Genomic DNA, 23,442 nt, shown 5'->3' on the forward strand with positions numbered 1-23,442 from the left:
AGCCATGTATGAAAGTGAAACATGGACGATAGACAAGAAGAGAATAGAAGTTTTTGCAATGTGGTGCTACAGAAGAATGCTGAAGATCAGATAGATAGATCACATAACTAATGAGGAGGTACTGAATAGAATTGGGGAGAAGAGGAGTTTGTGGCACAACTTGACTAGAAGAAGGGATCAGTTGGTAGGACATGTTCTGAGGCATCAATGGATCACCAATTTAGTATTGGAGGGCAGCGTGGAGGGTAAAAATCGTAGAGGGAGACCAAGAGATGAATACACTAAGCAGATTCAGAAGGATGTAGGTTGCAGTAGGTACTGGGAGATGAAGGAACTTGCACAGGATAGAGTAGCATGGAGAGTCTCAGGACTGAAGACCACAACAACATCATACTAAGTACACTTTACACACTTCATAATTTATATTCAGTCACTACAACAATTTGACTACTCAGACTTCACTGTTTGTTTTTATGCACTCACTATACTATTTTTCAGTTCCTCCCATCGTCACTGATGAGAAACTGACAGGTCTTGCTTTATATGCCCCTGCCAATGCGTAGTCCCACCAGAGGCAAATTCCAGCATTCGAATGGTCCACAATGTTTCTGAACATTCCACATTTGAGTGTGTTCTGGAATGCTCCACAATGGTCTGGGATATTCCCACACATCCTGGAATCTTCCTGGATGTTCCAGATTATTCCCAAACATTCCAGAACATCCCGGATCATTGTGGAACTTCCTGGAATGGTCTTGTATGTTCTCGAATAGTCTCAAATGTTCTAGAAATTTCTAGAGGATGAAACTTTTCAGCCCTTATATCTTCGAAAGCATGCCCTTCAGATAAAATCAGGGAACCTTCTTCATGGATGGGAGATAGAGGGTTATCACACTATATAACTCCCTGGATCGTACTGGGACTTGTTTCTGAGTTTTAGCAGCACACACATTGTACACTTACTTATATAATATATATTGATATGATTATTTATAGTATCACTGCTTGATTTTCTCTTCCTATGCTCCTCAACTTTCATTTAGCCCTATTTATTTGTGTGAACTGTCAACCTGTGTCAGTGTAAGTGAAAGGGGGACCTGTCTTACAGGTAAAATTTTGTTAAAAGTTACATTTCATTTAATGATCTCTTCATTTCTTAACTATCATCATGTAAACATTTGTCTGTGGACCTTTTATAGTTTGCTGTCTTACTAGATAAATATTATAAGAGTATTTCTAAACTAAAGATTAGGGAAGTAAATTAATGTATTTGAAGAAAAGTAGCTTCACGTGCGTATGAACGAAAATGAACTCTCATAATGAGAGTAATTATCATTACAGTTAGAATAAAACTGGAATTTAGTACTTATTCCTTGGTTGGTTATGGTTAAAACAAGGCTCAGTGCACCACACTATGTCAGCTTTTGAAGGCCTGTAAGTTGATTCTCAGCAAACATGATAGAGTTTTCCACACAAAGTAAGAACAAAATATGTAGCGTACATTTGGAAAAGTGTCATTGTGGGTGCTGATGACTCATTAGACTACCTTGCGATTCTTCTCCTCTTCATGCTTTATGATGTACATCATCACAAAACATTTAAAGCTTCAAGAGAAAATAAGTAATGAGAAGAGCTAGGAATTTTAGATGTAATTATGTTAGAAAAACATGCAAAAAGGGATGCCAAGTACCAATGCAAAAATTTATTATGGAAGGCATATGTAAGTCATTCAATCATAAACCTCCAAAAAGAAGCTATTCAAGCACAGCAAAATACATACATTTACCTACTTTAATCACTCGTTTTGAAAACTATTGAAAATTTTTCAATATTTCAACATTTTAATGTTTTGAGTGAGACTGTATCTGTGATTACTCAGCAAATCTGTTCTAGATCAATAAGCACATGAGGCACTCATTTTGTTTTTAAATAGTAATAAATATGCTTATTCATTGCTACATCCTCCATATCACGGTTTTTGCCTAAACTCTGGTCAAGTTTGTTAGAATGATCCACTATACTTCTTTCTTGCAACACCACTCCTACAGTCTTCTCATGTCTGTTGCCTGGAAGCAGTGTCCGTGATGATATAAATTTCATCACATTCCACCCAGAACCTGACCTTCCACTGCCATATTTAATTTATAAATGAGAAATTGTGGAGCATTCCAGAACACACTCAAATGTAGAATGTTCAGAAACATTGTGGACCATTCGAAGGCTTTTTGCTGGAATTTGCCTCTGTTGGGACTACCCATTGGCAGGGGCATATAAAGCAAGACCTGTCAGTTTCTCATCAATGACGACGGGAGGAACTGAAAAGTAGTATAGTGAGTGGATAAAAACAAACAGTGAAGTCTGAGTAGTCAAACTGTTGTAGTGACTGAATATAAATTATAAAGTGTGTAAAGTGTACTTAGTATGTTGTTGTGGTCTTCAGTCCTGAGACTGGTTTGATCCAGCTCTCCATGCTACTCTATCCTGTGCAAGTTCCTTCATCTCTCAGTGCCTATTGCAACCTACATCCTTCTGAATCTGCTTAGTGTATTCATCTCTTGGTCTCCCTCTACGATTTTTACCCTCCATGCTGCCTTCCAATACTAAATTGGTGATCCCTTGATGCCTCAGAGGACTATAAGAGATAATTCTCATTGTAAACAGGCTTCCTTAGCAAAGTATTTGGGTAATTATTGCCATTTAACAACTACCATTGCAAATTTGAAAATCTTAAGCAAGTAATAGTAGACAGTGTCTACACAGCATAAATGAAAAAGCAATAACACTCACCCTACAGAACGCAATTAATTATCTTAATTTTCTTAGTTCTCAGCTACAGAGAGAGCTGCTTACTGAGGTATGCATAATAATTGTGTGTAGTATAGATCTGAGTGCTTTCTCTGTGCTAAGCAAGGAAACGGTAAGCCAGAAATGAAAAATAAAGATAATCACATTGTTATGCAGCAAATGCTCTACTGCTGTGCTAAAAAAAAAAGTGAACGGTAGGTCCAAATGTAATCTTGTGAACCAAGATATTGAAATGATTCTTGTAACAAATACTGTAACTAAAGTAGATACAACAGCATTAGAAACACAAGAATTGAATGTATAAAGAAATTACTGAACACAGGGTAACAATATCACTATCTTTACAACTAGCAATCAGTTTTCCAACTTGCAACCTACATAGAAGGAAAGAAAATTAGAATTTAACATCCCACAAATGAGCATGACCCTGGATTGGAGAATTATGAGAAAGGAAATTGTTCATGTTCTTTTCAAAGAAGCCATCCCAGTATTTGCCTTAATAGGTTTAGGGAGACACAAAACCTACATCCAGATGGCCCGATGGGGATCTGAACCGCCATCCTTCCAATTGCATTCTTTGTCAAAATGGATGTGCGCGCGCGAGCACACACACACACACACACACACACACACACACACACACACATGCGTGCGCACACGTTCATTTGGATTCTGTAAATTTATAGCTTCAGCCTGGTGCGGTGGGTAGCCATAATTACCAAAAGGGCAAGAAGTAGGGACAAGGACAAACATCAGAAGGTGACAGGAATAGAAGAGAAGGAGTACTTCCCATAGATAAAAGCAGGACACATGGCAGATTGCCCATATGGAGTCAGAAGCTATGGGAGGATGCAGGCACAGTTACAGTTGACCATTTTGAAAAATGTGGTGTAAAGGCTCCAGAGAGGGAGACAGAAAGACTGCAAGCATGATAGCGATACGTGCAAAATGAGACTGTAGATATAACTGAAGTAATAGGCAGGGAAAAGAATAAAACCACCACATGATGGAAGAAGGTTTCGAGAGGGAACAATGACATAATACTTTCCTCATAGTCTATACTATCCTTGTTATGCCAAAATTAAAAATGTAGAAGAATGACAATTCTGATTTACACGCTTTAGCAAATTTAATTTTTCATGTACTTCACTATGGCAAAACTTCAAATGAGTTGCCTTGCTAACGTATGACAAAAATGCAAATTCCATTATCACAAAAGTTAAAATGAGCATGTTTTGTAATGCCACAACAGCATATGTACCACATTCATGATTTTGGCACTCTGTTAAAAGCCCTCAGTGTGTTGTGCAGACATGAATCTGTTACATATATTTATTAGACATCCTTACAAATTTTCTAACATGTGATTACAAACACACAGTTTGTCATTACTTAAATCACTCACATGTAGCAATGTAACAGATTACTCTTCACCTGTTCGTGTACAAGCTCAGTTTGTTGTACAGAGTGTTACTGCTGGTCAAAAATGTACTGTAGCCAAGAATAAGTGTGAACATAATTTGCTACTCTTTCAAGGCATGTAACAACTCTGAATGGTATGAGTGAAAGATAGTTGTGTGGGTCAAGAGAACTTTACTTTGTGTCTCTGTGTATCACTCAGTGTAAGAACCATCCAAGTTAAAGTCAGCTGATCACAAATCTTTTGAAACATGTCTCATATAAATGGAGTGTGACTCTATTCATTCCAAGATAGAGAAGAAAAGTAAGTATGTGCCACAGAACCAACCTGAAGGAGGGGCACAAATCATCTGAAGTTGCAGGAAGAATCCTCATCCTTTCATTGTCCACAGCATGCTGTACGGCAATTTTCTAAACTTTAAAAACAACCCAAAAGATATTCCCAGAATCCTAGTGCAAAATTTCTGATACCCCACTCTGAAAGAAATGAACCTTTTTCAGTGTTTTACCATACAGAATTTGTAATGCCCTTCAGGAACGAAACCTTATAAAGAAAGGAAAGACCTTTGCCAATACGTCTGTTCCTAAGGCATACACAAGTCAAATTCAGACAGCAACAACAAAACTCAAGGATCCGCTCAAAATATGTGAAAAACAGATAATCATGCAGGAATATTGTGAATATTACTGCAGTTTGTTAGGTGATGAGGGTCTAAATGACATGTTGTCTGAACCCGAGATATTGAAGAGGAATCTGATGAAGATTAAAGGTTTCTGTGGCTTAGATTATTTGACTACATTCTTGTCTGTAGTTTCTCTTGTTTATTTTAAAGTAATAAAAGTGGAATTGTTGTCAGATATATCTGATTTACTTTTAGTACATTGCAAAAATTCAGTTTCTTAGTATTTACAGAACAGGAGAGAAATATGATTATAAATCTCATACTCTAACATTTTTAAATGTGGTAACAATACATCAGATGCAAACTGATTTATTAAATTACCACATTTGACATATAAGACTGTGTAAAACATTCAGTCACCTGTATCTCAGAACTAGTATAATGCATGTTCACTGTTTTGGAACAAAAGGGACAATATACAGGTTCGTCTCATGCATCCACCTGCCATCTCCTGTTACCAGCATAATGTACCACAACAGAGATAGAGCTGCTTATGAAAGCAGCCACACCACATGTTTCAAACATTGCACAGTCATCATAAGCGGGCATCATCATGCCATGCTCTGGTGTAGTGTAAGTTTGATTATAGAGCTGCAGAGCATGCAGCTCAGCACAATGACGTCAACCTCCATTGTTCCTTCTTGGAACTGCACAGTTGGGAACAGTTCCTCTTACACAGTACTTAGTCCTGGAACCCTCTTGATCTTTATTTCATATTTGGCTAATTCCTGTCTGCTGTACTTGTTCCCATGATTTTCCTCCCTCTCTTTTATCTGTTCCTCTAGTCCCAATTGGTAACAGTTCTAGAACAATAAGCAGTACTCAAGAACTGGTTGGGTAAGAAGATTGTGAGTGATCTCTTTCACATTGAATAATACTTCCTTAATATTATTCCAGTGGGTCTCAGTCTGACATTCACATTTGCCATAACTATATTTATGTGGTCATTCTCCCTTAATCTGCTTTGGATGAAAACACCACATATTAAACCGTTTGATTCCAGTGATGATACAGTCAAACAGCAACAAGTTTTTAACGTATTACACAAGATCTTACAAGCAGCGTAAAAATTGTTTAGCGTTTGAAAATGGAATCAGTTCACAAAACAGTTATGGAATGAAAAAGAATTCCAATTGCAGTTCAAGATTGCAAGGACACTATTTGCACGTATGCATCTGCTACAGTACATATGCAAAAAGAAACTGCTTTGAACAATAAACGGTATTAGTTTCAGGAGAGATATTTCAATGGCTGTTTTAGTATCTATTCTTTTACGGATTCACAGCTAACTAAAAACTGGTAGCAGTTTGTTTTCTACTTCCAAAATATTGTATTGTATGTTAGCCGGGGACCTAGAAACGACAGAGGCTTCGTCCCTGCCACAGCCACAGTGGTCCACAACCCCACGACGACTACCGTAGTCCACTTCACCCCTCCACCACCCCACACCGAACCTAGGGTTATAAGTCTTAAATATACTATCCATGTACTATACATCACAATGCTCATTGCTCCTACGAAACAACTTACTTTGAAAAATAGAATGAGTCTAAAATCAACATCGTTTGTATTCATTCTTGTATTTGTTTTACAAGTAAAATAGCAAAAAAATTCTGTGTAGATCACAATTTTATTCGTTATTAACATGTTTTGTATTTCTGAATTATGCTTCTGAACTCATGTAATTGAAATCAAATGACAGTTATAAGCAGTCTCCGGCACAACATCCGAGATGATAATAGTTTTACTTACAATGGACCAGAAAGATGCAAAAAACATAAGACTCAATGTCTCACTGATAGTTAACTAAATGAAATGGAAACACAGTTTTTGATCAAACTACACACAGTTAAGAAATACAACCAATATATAAGTGTGTTAAAATGATTTTAATCTTGTTCGGTAACTATACATGAATCTGTGGTGTCATTTATGACCTTTCACTAGTATATCTTTTATATGAAGTATAACAAATCTTAAAGCTACTGAAATTATTTTTTAGAATGACTAGAAGAATTCCTTTCTTCTATAATTCTCTTCACATTTATCCGTTTCATTGGTAAATGCCTGGAAAAAAAGAAAAATTATTTTATACACATACAAAATGAAATGTTGATATGCAGCAAGGAATTAAATTACAAAAAAGGGGAAACTTAAGTTATTGTTAAAATAACATGTACTACAATATACAAACCAATGTCATATTTGACGTCCCTTAAACAACACTACAAATGATCATGATTACATACTGTATTATATAAAAAAGGGGTAGGCTGTGACAGTTTGACATACTGAATAAGCAATGTACTGTTAACATTATTAAATCAGGAAACCAGAAACAATGACAGCTGTATTTTATTTCTGGAAGTTATTGCACAGAAATACTGTATTAGAAGGCTGCATACAATATGTACTCACTACAAATTTTATAGTGTTGCCACGTATCTAGTTTATAAGTAATTGAAGACCATTATAAAAATGGACAGACAGAAACAACAGGATAAAAATGGTATCACAATTTCATAATTTACCAAATCAAATTTGAAAGCAAATATACTGAAATATTACTTAACAGTTAAAATAAATCATCATAAAAAATCATTTATAAGAAAACTTTTATCATCTAAAAAATGTTTAGGGATTCTATTAAATTTATTTAAGACAAAAGTGGTCTAATAATTAGCCACAAGTAAACCAATTACAACTCATGTATTAATATAAAAGGGGTACCAAACAGCAAAATGTCAGTGATAAGAAAATTAATGAATATATTTTCATTGCTTCTACCTTAGAATCAATTTATTTTTTCAATGCAGAATTAAGCTATTATTGCTAGGTGAAGAGAAACTGGTTACAGAGAATCATTATGTTGAGATAGTTATCATTTTGTTGAAAATGATTCTCTGAAAGTATAAAAATCTGTTTCTACAGGTCCAAAATAAATGATGTTGCCACCCATATAAGAGTCAACTACAAGCTTTCTGGGTGCACCACCTGACATCTGATCCTTACAGAGAATGAAATAATTTTTTACAAATATCCTCACATGTTAATTGCAACATAAGTAATGCAAACTACACAATTAAAGATTACTTATAGGACTCAGAGTGGTTGTTAATAATTAAAGGAGATGAATACAGCAGCCTACCACATTACAATACATGATCACAGTGTAATGCTACTGCAAGAAAATCATATGTCAAGATCAATAGTGTGTCATAGTAATGTCTTCTTGTTCTCCTGAGCTCAACATCTCACACATTATCAAAGGATGCTGACTCAGTTTTGAAAAACTGACAGGCCTGGAATCATTTTTCAGAAGAGACAGGGGAATAAGTAGCATGTCCTTGATCCAGAGCCGCCAGCAGGTGTCCTTAGTGTGTGCAGTGATGACATGCAAAACTATATATTACATGTCATCTCGAACAAGTTGTGTGTAAATCAAATATCATTGTACAATAGGGAAAAACCAAATGAGGAAGAACAGTTGTTAAGACAATGACCTCATAATCAGGAGGACAGAGTTTGCTCTGTCCATTTATCCTATTTTAAACTATGGAAAATCCAGGATGGAATGTAACAATATTGTGAAAAGGAAAGTTGCTACTCACCATATAGCGGAGATGCTGAGTTGCGATAGGGACAACAAAAAGACTGTCACAAACATGCTTTTGGCCAGTAAGGCCTTCATCAAAATTAGACTACAAATAGACACACATACACACTCTCACAAACGCAACTCACACACACAACTGAAGTCTCAGGCAACTGAGGCCACACTGCAAGCAGCAGCACCAGTGCATGATGAGAGTGGCGACTGGGTGGGGGTAAGGAGGAAACTGTGGTACGGAGGGGGAGGGATAGTAGGGGTATGGATGGCAGACAGTGACGTGCTGTTGGGAGGCGCGCAAGGATGACGTGGAAAGAGGGTAGGGCAGCTATGTGCAATCGGGAGGTTAGATGGAGGGCAGCAGAGAGGTGGGGAGAGGGGGGGGGGGGGAGGGATAGCTGAAAAGGAAGGACTGTGTGTGATGGAGGAGTCAGGGCTGTGTAGTGCTGGGATGGGAACAGAGAAAGGCCTGGCTGGGAGAGGACAATGACTACAAATGGACCACCCTGTTGCTGAGCATGCTGCCAAACATGACATCCTTCAGTTAAATGACTGTTTCACAGCCTGTGCCATATGGATCCTTCCCACCAATACCAGCTTTTCTGAACTGCACAGGTGGGAACTTTCCCTGCAATATATCCTATGTTCCCAGAACTCTTCTGGCCTCGATCTTCATTAGTCATTGTCGTCTCCTGTCCAGTCTATTCTCTGTTCTCATTCCAGCACTACACAGCCCTCATTCCTCCATCGCACCCAGTCTTCTTACTTCTCTCCCCCCCCCCCCCCCCGCCCCCACCTTTCCGCTACCCTCCCAACTGCATATAGCTGCCCGACCCTCTTTCCACCTCATCCCTGTGCCACCCCTACACTACTATACCTCCCCCTCCCAGCCTTTTGGATCACCAGGTACTATATGTTCAATGAAACTGTCACCAACCACACAAGAAAAATACTGAATTGCAGTCAAGCAAAGAAACAAACTGGCATTATACTTTTACAGCACACTGGGCCATTTGAAAGTCGTGGACAAAGTTACAGAGCTGACCAATAAATATGAACAACCAAATTGTACAATTTTCATCAGACTTCAAAAGCTCTGAGAGAAATTTAGAATTGAAAGAGGAGTCAGGCAAGGACATTTCATAACATCAAACTTATTCTCAGCAGTTCTAAGTGAAGTTGTGACATCCCTAAACTGAGAAAACAAAGAAAGAGTATATTTTAATAACATATATGAACAACCGCCATCATTCTGCTGATGCCTCTAGTACAGATAAACTTAAAAAAAGCTAATGAAAGATAGATAGAGTAAGTTTGAAAGTAGGCATAAAATTAATTATAATAAGAATATAATAAAGCACAACCAACTCAACAAGAATAAAACAGTACAAGTTAATTACAAAGTCAGGGATGTTGAGTATTTGTAGTTTGAGAAAATGAAGACAGCTGTTCATGATGGGTGGGGGATATGCAGTCACTGTACACAAACTTCTAAAGAAACGGAGACTACTGCATATTAGATGTAACACAGAATATAGGCCTAGAGACAGAGAGATGCTGAATGTAACACATTTCAATGTCAAGAGGGCAATGCATAAAGTCTTCAACAACTGCTGCAACAAAATACTAATAAAGGATCTCTAACAAAACCAAAAGAAATCTTGGTCACACACAAAGGTACTAAAGTTAGTGTTCGGACATTCGCAAACCAAACAAGGAATGAAATCGTGCACACCAAAGCAAAAACAGAAATGCTGAACTCTGTTTCCAAATGTTCACTTTGAAATGGAAATTCAGGGGTATGCCTCAGTTTAATTCTTGCACACCTGCAAAGATGAGTGACAAAGATATGAGTATCATTAGTGTAGAGAAACAGCTGAAATCGCCAAAACTGAACAAATCTCCAGATATTCATGGAATACTTATCTAATTCTGTATCAAATTTGTGGATGAGTTAGCCCCACTTTTAAATATATTGTACCATAGGTCCTTCGAACAAAAAACTGTGTACAGTAGTTAGAATGCAACTTGTACTCATCTACAAGAAGAGCAGCAAGTGTGATGCACGAAACTACCACTCAACCAACGCTGCTGACATCCATTTGTTACAGAATCCCAGAACATATTCTCAGCTCAAAAGTAATAAATTGTCTCATACTGAACGTCCTAGATGCCAACCAGCATGGATCTCAAAGATATTGATCATGTGAAACTCAACTAGCATCTTTTTTTTTTTTTTTTCTTCTCTTCAAATGACATCCTGAACGCCATAATCAAAGCAGTCAGGTAAATGCAGCATTCCTCAATTTCCGAAAAGCATTTGACTCAGTACCGTTGTCGGCAGCAGCAGCTGATACTTGTATCAGAGATTTCATTTTTCTCCTGCATTTCCATTATTGCATGGCAGTTCAGGAATGGAGATGCTGAAATACTTGTGAAGGTTTATCAGACCAATCCTGGCATGAAACATTTCCTGCCTCCCACAGTCCTACTCAAAATGTGAGAGAACAATTTAAGTAGTTGTGTGCCAATGATAATGATCTTCTGCTGCGGCACACCAGTTACTTGGGTCAATGTTTGGACTCTTTAGGTTCTTCTTGAATTGGTCCTTATAGCACTTCAAAGGAGCACAGGCCTGCTACCTGTGCTCATTTCACTTTATAAAATTTGTCAAGGAAGTCAGTAACCCATCTACACTTATTATAAAAATTACAATCATATAGGGTATCAAGCAGAATTTTTGACAGGATTTTTTGGTAGGGAGGATGCGGCATGTTATCTTGGATGGAGAGTCAGCTACAGGACAACTTCAGGTATGCACCAGTAAAGTGCATAGTGATCCTTGCTGTTCATTTTGTATAATGATGACCTTACAGACAATAATAACAGTTACGTCAGACAGTGTCATCTATAATGAAGTACTGTCTGAAAATAGCTGCACAAATATTTAGTCAGATTTTGATAAGATTTCAAAATGGTGCAAAGATTGGCAACTTGCTTTAAATGTTCAGAAAAGTAAAGCTATGCAATACAAAAATAAAAAAATGTAGCAAACTACGATTACAGAATTGAGTCACAGCTCGAATTGGTCAACTCGCACAAATACCTGGATGTAACACATCATAGAAATATTAAGTCAAATGACCACAAAGGCTCAGTTATAGGTAAAGCAGGTGGCAGACTTCAGTTTACTGGTAGAATATTTGGGAAATACAATCAGTCTGCAAAGGAACTTACTTACAAAGTACTCATGTGACTCATTCTAGAATATTGTGTGGGACCTGTTCCAAATAAGACTAACAGGGGATACTGAATGTATACACAGAAGAGCAGTATGAATGATCACTGGTTTACTTGACTCCTGGGTGAGTGTCACAGAGATGCTGAAGAAACTGAACTGGCAGGTGCTTGAAGATAGATACAAACTATCCCAAGAAAGCCTATTTACAAAGTTTCAAGAACCAGCTTTAAACGACTCCAGGAATATACCACAATCCCAACATATCACTAACATAGGGTTGTGAAGAGAAGATTACGTTTATAGCATGCATAGAGGCATCTGAACAGTCATTCTTCCATTGCTCCATATGTGAATGGAATGGGGAGAAGCCCTAATAATTGATACAATTGGATACCTACTTCACTGTGTTTAGCAGAGCATGGATGAAAAAGTACACACATGGCAAAAGAAATAAACAATAGATTAAAATGGTTGGAGTGCTTGTGATTAATTAAATTATACCTTCAAAAACAAACTTTTGACAAGTCTGAAAGGGAAAGCTTACTTACAACCAGTGTTTATTATCAAATTTTACTTGTGATAGTGAGGCATATAATTTTAAGGCTAAAACTGTTCAAAACCTGACAGTTACTCAGAGAGTAATGAAGCCATACATGTTGGGATTTACTGCAAGACACAGGAAAACAAATAGATCAGGGACAAAATTGGAATGGAACATGTTATTTGACCATAATGAAAATGAAACAGATGTGATCAAGACATATAGCCAAGCGAATGGATGGTAGATATGACAAGGAAATTCTTTGGTGGATTCTCACAGATAAGAGGACCAATACAACAAACTCATGGAAGGTGTGTCAATGATATCAGAAAACCGCCAGAATGTGATGCATGGAAAAGATTAGAAGAGGCTTTACAGATCAGTGGATGTCATATGGTTGGTTGGTTTAGTTTAGTTTAGTTATGTTCTGTAGATCATTTTCACGATTATTTTATCGATATGATGTGGAACAAGTCACATTACAAGATGTACACGCACACACACACACACACACACACACACACACACACACACACACATGAATAGTGCTAATATTAATATTACTGAAATTTTTAGTTCTACACATGCAACTACATTTAGAGGTACAATTTTTTAATTTATTTTATTTTATTAACAGTTCTGAAACAGAAACTCGTCCATGGAATAGAATGAGTTGTCCAAAAGAAATGATTTTAAGCTAGAATTAAAACTCGATCTGCTACCTGCCAGACACTATATGTTGTTGGGCAAATGAACAAAGATTTTTGTTGCTGAATAATGTACTCCTTTTTGAGCAACTGACAGCTTCAATAACGGATAGGAAAGGTCATTTTTCCCTCTAGTGTTGCACGTATGAACATCGCTGTTTTTCAATAATTGAGATGGATTATTTATAAAGAATTTCAATGGCGAATGTATGTACTCTGATGGTGCAGTTAAAATACCTAACTCCTTGAATAGGTGCCTACATGATGTCCTTGGGTGAACATCACTAATTATCCTCACTGCTCTCTTTTGTGCAATCAATACTTTATGTCTAAGTGGTGAGCTACCCCAGAAAACTATTATATATGACATTAATGAGTGGAAATATGCAAAGTATGTTAGGCTGATCTGTTTATTACCTAGACTAACGATTATACGAAGAGTGAAAGAAGCTGAACTTAATTGTTTGAGAAGCTCAGTAATATGCTTCTTCCAGTTCAAGTTGTCATCAATGCGAACACACAAAAATTTGGAGAAATCTACACTGTTAACTGAGCCCTGTCGGTATGACTCTATTCGGTATACAGAACTAGATACAGTGAGTTTTTTTCAAAATTAAGGGAAAGTCCATTTTCTGAGAACCACTTAATAATTCTTTGGAAGACATCCTTAACAATATCTTCAGCTGCTTTTTCTGGAATGGGATTTATTATAACACTTGTGTCATCTGCTTGCTGAATGTTAAGTGAGAGGTCATTCACATGAATAAGGAACAGCAGAGGACCCAAAATTGAACCCTGTGGGACTCCCTTTGTGATAACTCCCAATTCACTAGAATTTACCACCCTCTCAACATTATTTGTGTTATTCAGCACATGATGGTGATAAGTGTAGTGACAGAAATTAAAAACAAAATTAACCTTTCTGACAATAATCTAAAGAATGAACTGCAACGTATTGAAACTTTGTACAGAAAATGAAGAAAAACGGCTGAGACCAGACAGAATGAGGTACCACAACTAAAGATTGTAAGCACCACATAGGAACTAGTAAATACTATCAACTGACATAGTCCCCCAAGGCTGATCATAAATTGCTTAAAAATCCCAAGAACAAGTATCACAGAAAATCACAACATCAAAAATTTACTATTAAGGAAAATAGGACGGTAAACAAAATTTGATGTATCTTTTTTAAAGTAATATCACAGAAATGAACACATTTCAATAATCACAAAGCAAACTTGTTAAACAGCAGGCTACCGACACAGTTCTCATGTGGCACTCCACACACACAATTAAAGTGTGGAAATGCGAAATGTTCTAAGTACAATTTTTTAAACAAAACACGTTTCAGTGTTATTGTGTCCTCAGAACTCTGTTGCCAAATGTTCATTACTAGATGACACATAGTAGAAGAAGGGAACATAGGGTTCCACAAGATTTACAGATTGTTGACTCAGCACAAGCCATGAACTCATTCCACGTAACTCTAGTGCATACAAAAATTTCTTTGATTTAAAAATGCTGCTGAAACATTATTGTCAATGCAGGCATATACTGATGAGCCAGAACAATATGATCATCGACCTACTATCCACATAAATCCATCCAAGCAACAGCAGCATCACCTGGTGAGGAATGACTATAGTCAGCCACAAGCACAGTGCATGTAGTATCAGTGAACTTGCTGTCCTTGTGTATAATGGGGAAGTTGTAAAATGTAAACTTTCACAGCCAGAAATGTCACAATTGATAAAATGTTCTGGACTATTATGCCCCATCTGTGAAGAACATTCTCGAGAGGCTTGTAGCTTCTTTGAATGTTCAAGTCACACCCTGGCTCGCTACTGATTGCACCAAAACTCTGCTTACCCATGCTTCTGTGCAGTGGCATGATGAAACATATTTTGAAAACCTGAGCACAATTGGCCATTGTCGACTGCCATCGTCTGCTTTTGCTATCACTCTGGCATCCAGATGTCATTCGGTTTCACACTCTCCTCCTTTCTATTGAAATACCTGGGAGGATGTCATTCGGTTTCACACTCTCCTCCTTTCTATTGAAATACCTGGGAGGATTTACAATTTCTATGGCCCCTCTGTACAGCCTTTCAGGGTACCAACTGGTGGCTGCCAGTACTTGGGTCCTATCAAAATGAATATAGTGGTCTCCTGGCTGCAAAGCATGTTCTGTAACAGGTGATCTGTCAATCCTCCCCTCTTCGGCAATTGCCCTTGTGCAGATCAGTCAAAAAAGAGAAGAGCACAGTGACAATTGCAGAAGAGGGGGAGAAGAAAAGTACATTAATGTTTACAAATGAACAGGTGAGGTCAAATATGAAATAATGGAATGATAAATGAGGCCAGCTGGGTAGCAATGAAAATAGGGTTTATGGACTGCAGGCAATGGTCATATATAACATTTAAATGTTGAAGAAAGAATGGAAGAGCATGCACTTTAATTTGAATTATAATACATAGAAATGAAGTTGTGTACAGGGTGAACAAACACAACAATAAGTTCAAAATTTTTGAATCAGAGGTACAAAAGTGATGACTTCCTTTGACACAGTTATGACCAACTGCTGTCAATACAAACTGCAAAGCTAATTCTCCTACAATGTAACTTACAGAATTTCACATTATGGCATACCTTTTCCACAATAATGTGACTATGTTAGTTCATTGAGTGAAAATTCATTATCTGTCATTTCAATGAAGAAAATTTTGTTTCACTGTCATATGAAGATAACCTACCACAGTCCCAGTCCACCACACAGTCACACACATGAGGTACAGGTTTGTGTGTGGGGCGCAGGGGGGAGGGGGGGGGTGGAGTTGGGGGGGGGGGCAGTTGGGACACTGCTTTGTTGGGAGAATTGAAGCTTCAATTCTCCCCTTCAAAGGCAAAAGGCACATTTGTGAGAGATTCAGTAGAGACCGAATGTGAAATTCAGTAGCAGATGTGTTGTACAAAAAAGGTAGTGTTATAACACAGCAGTAATACTAAAACGGCCACCTTATCTTGCACATTCACAAAAAGTACAATTTTTTTGCAAAGACGAACTGTTTTCTAGCACAAGTCTTAATATAAAGCATTCAGCACCTGGCAGGAGTTCTCACTAGGGACCACTTTATTTTTTCGCTCAGATTTCACTGTAACCCACTAATTTCTCCTATTATGCATTTCAGGTTTCCCTCTTTTGTATAGCTGTTCTGGCTGCTTATTTTTATTGACTCATAAACCATAAGTGAGTAACTTATAGTGTGCACAGAGCTAACAGACAAATGTTAACTAAGGAGAAGGAGCACACAATTGAATTAATGTACAGATGTGAGTGTGTGTAGGACAGCTATGAGGTTCATGATAATATTAAAAGCCAGTACTGACATCTGGAATCAATGTTTCTCACTATTTCTCAATGGGACAAATATAAAACTATGTTTGCAGACAAAGATAATGAAAATCGAAATTGGCATGTCTTATAAATAGGAGAAAATAAGTTCTAATATGCGGAAAAGGGAGATCAGGAAAAGTAAATGAAGCAACAATGAATACCAATAATAAAGGGATCCTTTGAAGGAGAAATGCTAGCCAATATATTTCCTGTTTTGATACAATAATTTGCTCAGAGGACAATGAGGTAAAGTGCATGTTTCAAGAAAAGTGAACTTTCACATGCAACAGAATGAGTGTTACTTCGTGAAAGACTGATGTGAGTGAAAATATGAATAGATTTGGCAATATTTTGAAAACATTTAAGTACTCAAACCAGTAGTTATCTTTAAGGTAGTACCTTTATAGTAACACTGTGCAAAAGAAAGCAAATGAGGGGAAGTTAACTTTTGACGACAAACAACATATTTTAACACAGCACCAGCATACTAAGGAGAACTGTAGTCCTTTAGTATAAGCCTAGCTAATGTTTTGTATATGCATAAAGTTTGAGCTTTGCCACTGTACCTGTCTCAATAGCATCCATGGTTAAAACATCCTCTTCAGCAGTCAAACCTATATACAAATATTTTAGAGATAATTTATACTTTCTCCATTCACTGCAACTCACAGACATGTAAAAAAAATATATATATAACATTACAAAAATTGTAATATATTCTAACTTAAAATCTCAGAAATAAACATTTACACCTGAAAATATTCTTCAGCTACTCCCACATTTACAATTTCAACTAATGCACAAACTACGATGCCTGCAAAACATGCATGCAATTTATTTAACTATTAACAATTATTTATGGATAACAACAGAAATAAACTTTTGTCTTTGATAAAAATATTTAACTGCAGTGCATTTAGTTGCAATAACAAATGCTCATTGTTTCAAAATAGCAAACAAATAACTGTTAATGGAATATGCATACTCAGAATAACAAACAAATAACTGATGAACAGATAGGCATATTCCACACAGAGGTAAAAAATTAACAATGAAAACAAAAAAATTGATCATACAACTTCATTTACATCCTTGCTTGTTGCTCACAACTTTCCCTATTTAATGAGGGATCACGCACTTGTCACAACACAGGTATTTATATTCCTTTTTGGATTCTCCAGTGCCAAAGTTAAAAGAAAGAATCTAATCTGTAATAGGAATTCCAACACTAGAAATAAATTTAAGTTTTCACAAACTTTTCCTTAGCACACCATAAATCTCCACTGAATGTCTTATTGTCCTTCCACATGGATTCAAAATGTGATGCTAATTTAATCACATACCAAACTAAAAATCTGCAACAATGATGAACATCTGTGTGTAATTCACTCATTCAGATCTAGAATAGTTTCAGACAACACTTTAAAATCAAATGTAACCAAAAAGTTATTACTGATTAGAAAACAAGAACACACACATTTTAAAAATTACTGTATCGACATGCTGCTGACAGTAAATTTGTTCTTTCCTCAATAATATGTGGGCTAACATGAATATTTTCAACAGATTACAACTGTATAGTTATGATAATTATGTGCAGCCAGTCAGCCAACATTACAGGGGAAAAATAATACAGTTCACTCTCAATCTACTCTTTAGGTGGCCCTCCCACTGTTTTCATTGGTGGACACCAATTCCACAGTGGTAATAAAAGATCCATAGCAAACCTACAAAAGAGAAGTGCTGACCGGGTGAAGATTTTTAATGGTATGCAAAATATACTCAGATGTTTGAATATGGTAATGATCACTAGATGAAAATACGACACAACTCAAAATTTAAAAAAGTGGGTAAAGAATAAGAAAGGCTGATGGAAAGGTGGACAGCAGAGAATGTATATGTGTTGGTGAGAATATGGTAATATGTTACCAGAAACAGACAATTCCGAAGTATCAAAGGGAGTGAGTAGAGAGTGAGAGAGACACTACAGGAGAATCAGCTTATATGGTACATAAAGACCTCTAATAGCACATAATATTTTCACAGTCCAATTACAATATTATTTATATGTATTGCTAACAAATAAGACAGAAAATTAATAGAAAGCCTTTCTCAAACAGGCAGTTTTATGTTTAGTAACATGCATAGGATCTATCTATTTTTGTGGCTGAAGTTCATTAATGTTTTCTGTTTCTCAGACATAAGGGAGTATGATGAAATTTGCAATGCCGCAATAAGTAGCTGTTTTTGTAAAATTTTGCCTCACATTCTCCACATCTATAGCGTGGCCGCAATAAATTAAAGGGTCCACTGTGTTTATGTCTTGTATGATTTAATAACTCATTGTTACTGATAAATGCTTGCAAACAAAGTGCACACTTGAACTGCTTTAGAATGGGTTCTATTTCATTACTAGACTGAAGTTTCTTGGAAGTGTTTAATAAAATTCCGTGTTCCTCATTCAAATTTTTATCTGTTTCCATAAGACTAAATTTAACTCTTTTTACAGGACTCGTGGCACTGGAATATACACAATGTGCCTCACTTTCTCCATCTACAAAAAAATTCCTCTGGTTTCTTGCACTGTTGGCATACGGTGTGCTTGTAACAAAACACCGTTTTGGAATACTGCGAGGTCTCCTCATCTTCTTAAATAAAGCTTTCCACCTTGATCTTTTTTGTGGATGACCAACTAATATTGATTTTATAGCACAGGTATCATTGCTTTCTCTCTTAGCATCTGAATCTATTTCATAATGCAGTCTACGTTTCACTGCTTCACTTCTTGCAGTAAAATATTGAACATCTGTTCCTTTCTTCAAATGATCGCCTTCTTCACAAGTTAGCCTGTTCTTCAAAATTGATTTCTGAACACCATTCTTTGCCTGTTGGTGTTCAAATGGGGAATCCATTAGCAATGTAGTAGGTGGAGGTCTCGCCTTAGGATAGTAAAAAATTTCTTTAGCAGTACTTTCGTCACAATCATTTTCAGGATCTAAAGTGTCTGAATATTTTTCTATAAACATTGTTTCAAAGCTTTTAAGGTGCTTGTTTTCGACGTGAATAAGCAGTTCTTTCTCCTGCTTTTTCCACACTCTAAACGGGCAAAATCTGCAGTTAACATACTGATTAGGACTAGCTTCCCTAAGTATGTTTAAAACACATTCCTGATGTCTATACATAACGTGTTTCATCAGTAAATCTGTAAGGTAGAACTTTGCCTGGCAGATCGGACATGGATGGAACTGTAAGTTCTTGCTATTAATAACAAAAGTTTCAATTTCCAAAGTATGAAATTTTTTTATATGTTCTTTCAATAGGAATTCAAAGCCGTAATGCTGTGTACAGAATGGACAAAACAAACGACGAGGTAGATTTGATGAATGTACAATAAGTTGATTAACAGTAAAGCTAACATCCACCTGGCCCTCGTAATCTGGAAACAACGATCTATTCACTGAACTGTTGTGTGTTTCTAACTCCACTTTGCCGGTTTCATCTTTCACTGGGCTAGCAACAGGAAACGAATTTCTGCATGCATCACCAGTACATAGGGTATTCAGGAACTCTCCAGCTTCTTTCAATACTAACGAATAATCAACATTTTCTACAACTGTTTCGTTGCTGCTGTTGGCAAACACATCATCTCCGCGAAGTTGCTCCGAATGGTGCGTCTCAGTCATGTCACCAACTTTCCTCTTTATGTCCTAAACAGAAATATTATTTGTTATTTGACGTGTACACATACATAGTAAATGCCAACCAATGAAAGTAGCACAAGCCGCTACGTACCTGCTCTCCACAGGTTTCAAACCGGTTCACTCAAACCGCCTTTTACGTCAACGCCCACGCAATTTAAACGTCGTTCAAAGTCGGTTCGTAACAGAGGGCGTGCACCAAGATGAATGCGCCAATCAAGTTCAACGCGCTACATTCAATCATAGCTCAATTCCGTAACGTCAGTTAAGAGAATACTGAGACATTTTATAGATAGTGACCAATATTGAGGCTGACCTACATATATACTGAACAAGGCTAAATTTAATTTGCACACTGTCTGATATTCATTTTTATGTTAGAAGGCTATTTCATTGCTGCCTGTATCTGTCCATTAAAGCCCGACCACACGCAACGATCTGTCAGCGCAAAAGTCCGCGCACATCACATCTGTACAGACAGATCGTTGCGTGTAAATAGGTGATTTGTGAGGGTACATGATGTGTTCAAACCTAGAGGATGGAATTGGAGATTTAAGCGAAATTACTCAAATCTGTGGGTTCAAATCATATCTGGGCATACAAGTTGCAGCGTGTGGACAGGAGATCGCCGCAAATCTGACGGTAAACGTGTCTGAGTCAGCTGTTTGTTCAGTCAGGTATTTCTCGTCTGTGTGCGCAGAGTGAATTTTAAAATGGGAGGTAAACGTCAGCATTCTAGATAGTTCATTGCCAAATTTATCGAAATTTGTAGGAGTCATCCATGTTGTGGGAAATTAAAAACAGAGAACACAGTGATGGTGATAAGGAGGTAGCTGCTTGTAATTCTTTATCAACGAGATTATGAGCGATTGACCTGCGCAAACAAGGGAACGGTAAATTATTTTAAAAAGTTCGTTGAGTACTGATTACCGCAAAGAGCTAAGCAAAGGAGCTAAATATATGCGATCTGTTGCCAGGGGATTGGACACTTTCACTCGGTGCTGATCCATGCCATAAACTAATGTGAGTTGTAACACATAGCAAAAAATGTAGGCCCTATTTGTTCTAAACAAGACTACAGTCAGAATAAGGTGTTAAGCTAATAGAAGGCCTTAGAACAGTGCCTCAAGGGACATAGTTATTATTACATGTCTTTTACTTCTTAATATAATATATGGTTCATAATAAGAGTGATTTCACTACCGCAATACTACTAGTAAAAATTTACAGATATGCTATGAATGCCTGTTTAGAGTTCAGAATGATATTTTATATTCTGGTACAAAGCTGCTGTCAGATTTCAGGCAGAGGATTGAAAACTGAACTATAGCTCACTGGCCACGTACGTAACTTTTAAGAATATGCTGTGCGTCAAACATGTCTTAAACTGAAATATAATATGTAACCTGTCACATTCAAGTGAGGTTCAGTAGTTTACTTACCTTCGTGACTTTGTCCTTCAGGACAGTGTAAATAGCTCGTGTGTTGGGAAGGAAGAAAGGATGATCGGGTTTAACGTCCTGCCGACATCGAGTTCATTAGAGATTGATATGTTCTGGGTACGATTTTACTCAATGCTTGTTTCAAAATTCAGCAGCAAATTCTAGACCCTTGTAGCTCCTGTTGCCAGGAATCTTGACGTCACCGTCAACTACTCATTTGGAGAAACTGGTCTCCTAATACTAGTTTTTTCCGTCTTACATTACGAGTTACGAGTGTGAAAAGATATCATACGTTTCTAAAGCCATCCTCAAATAATCACGCCAGTCGTCGAAATCGTTCTTCAAACCGTAAAGTAAATTTAGATAGATCAAAGATGGCTGCCGTGTTAGGCATGTCATAACGTGGTTCCTAATTAAGTGTTGATTTATAGTGAATAAGACAGTGTTAAATTAAATCCTAGCGCATACAGCTACCTAAGTACCAGTGGTTCATAGTGAGAACAATGTTGTCTTGAAAGTTTAAATAATAGCTTAAACTTGATATCACATCAAGATGCTTGTTGGATAGTCTCCCATTCTAAGAACAAAAATGCGGGTGTTTCTTGCCATGTACTGTATGTTGTGAAACAGTGATAAAAAAATTTCCGAATTTGTGCTGAAACTCAACTATGGATTCATTCTCTCTGCATCCAGTGACTCAATACAAAATTCGTTATGTTACTGTGACAGTGAACAGCGAATGCACACAGCCGAAATGTTAAAAACTTACGATATAAATATTACTCGCGCAAACGAAGTTTACACTCGGCGCGGTGGCTGATGAAAGCTACTGTAAACGGGAAATGTCTTATGGTCGCTCCATCAGCCATATCGCCGAGTGTCAGCTTCGTTTCTGCGTGTAATACTGAAAAATTCGTCTCGGAAACGATACCTTGCGACCAGAAGACGAGCTAAAATTATTAAGAGCAAATACACATAGTAAAAATGGAGTGTGTGCGTCGGACAAGAAAAAGAAAATGTAAACACGATTGGAGAAAAACATAAAACTTCTGATGGGCCCACAAAAACAATTACTGGTAAACGAACAGAAATAACACAGACAATATATCGTCAACAGTTGTGACAGGAAAAAATTGCAGTGTATTAGTCGAAGAAGAAACTGTCAGCCAAAGAATAAACTTTCAAAAAAAAAAGAAAAAAAAAACCTAACCTCATCTACAAAATATGCAAAAACAGCTATCTCAGTGCACATGGCTAAGATGATAATGTAGGTACATAATAAACAAGTGGAGCTAAAAAAAAGCGAGTTGTGGTGCTTGGTGACAGCCACACCAAAAGAGCTGCTAAAAGAATAAATGATTGTAGTGTGTCACTTACGGCAAGAGTAATAACAAAATCGATTGCATCTTTCATTGAGATAACAAAAAACAGTAATACGATATATTAAAAGAGTTATCTAAGAATGATACAATCATAATTATGAGTGGAAGCAATAATGTCTACCATAATAAGAGTAAACATGTTACACAGTGCTTAAAAACTACATTACATGACGTCAAAGAGCCCAACATCACAGTTACTACCATTCCACACTTTTACGACCTGCAGGATAACTCAGTCATAAATTCGGAGACAAAGAGTTCCAAAAAATATTCAAGTCCTATCATAATGTGACATTCTTCGAGCTTCCCATATCAAGAGAACTGTTTACAAAACATGGACAACACTATAACAATGCTGGTAAAATTCTATCAAAATTAACACAGAATGTTGACTTCATTACAAGAAAACCAACTGTTATAGAACCAGTTTCTACGAAAACCGTACTGAGTAACTGTCTGAGCAAACCTGAAACATCAAATTTGGGAATTGTTTGTGATGAAACTTGTGCAACTACA

At 37.0% G+C, this 23,442-nt stretch overlaps 1 protein-coding gene across 1 annotated transcript; it reads right to left on the reverse strand.

Moving 5' to 3' along the window:
* Positions 1–6,777: 6,777 nt before the first annotated feature.
* Positions 6,778–20,527, reverse strand: LOC126474857 (uncharacterized). The gene is made up of 3 exons (XM_050102340.1): positions 20,197–20,527; positions 16,971–20,111; positions 6,778–6,974 (listed from the first exon to the last, which is right to left on the reverse strand). The coding sequence occupies exon 2, from the start codon at positions 20,085–20,087 to the stop codon at positions 18,582–18,584; it is 1,506 nt and encodes a 501-aa protein (XP_049958297.1). The 5' UTR covers positions 20,088–20,111; positions 20,197–20,527; the 3' UTR covers positions 6,778–6,974; positions 16,971–18,581.
* Positions 20,528–23,442: the final 2,915 nt, after the last annotated feature.

The sequence above is a fragment of the Schistocerca serialis genome, chromosome 1, assembly GCF_023864345.2.
Source record: "Schistocerca serialis cubense isolate TAMUIC-IGC-003099 chromosome 1, iqSchSeri2.2, whole genome shotgun sequence".
Taxonomy (NCBI): domain Eukaryota; kingdom Metazoa; phylum Arthropoda; class Insecta; order Orthoptera; family Acrididae; genus Schistocerca; species Schistocerca serialis.

Bases quoted from the DNA above. Each gene is read 5' to 3' on its own strand.
- LOC126474857 (XM_050102340.1), bottom strand. From the start codon at position 20,087: ATGACTGAGACGCACCATTCGGAGCAACTTCGCGGAGATGATGTGTTT.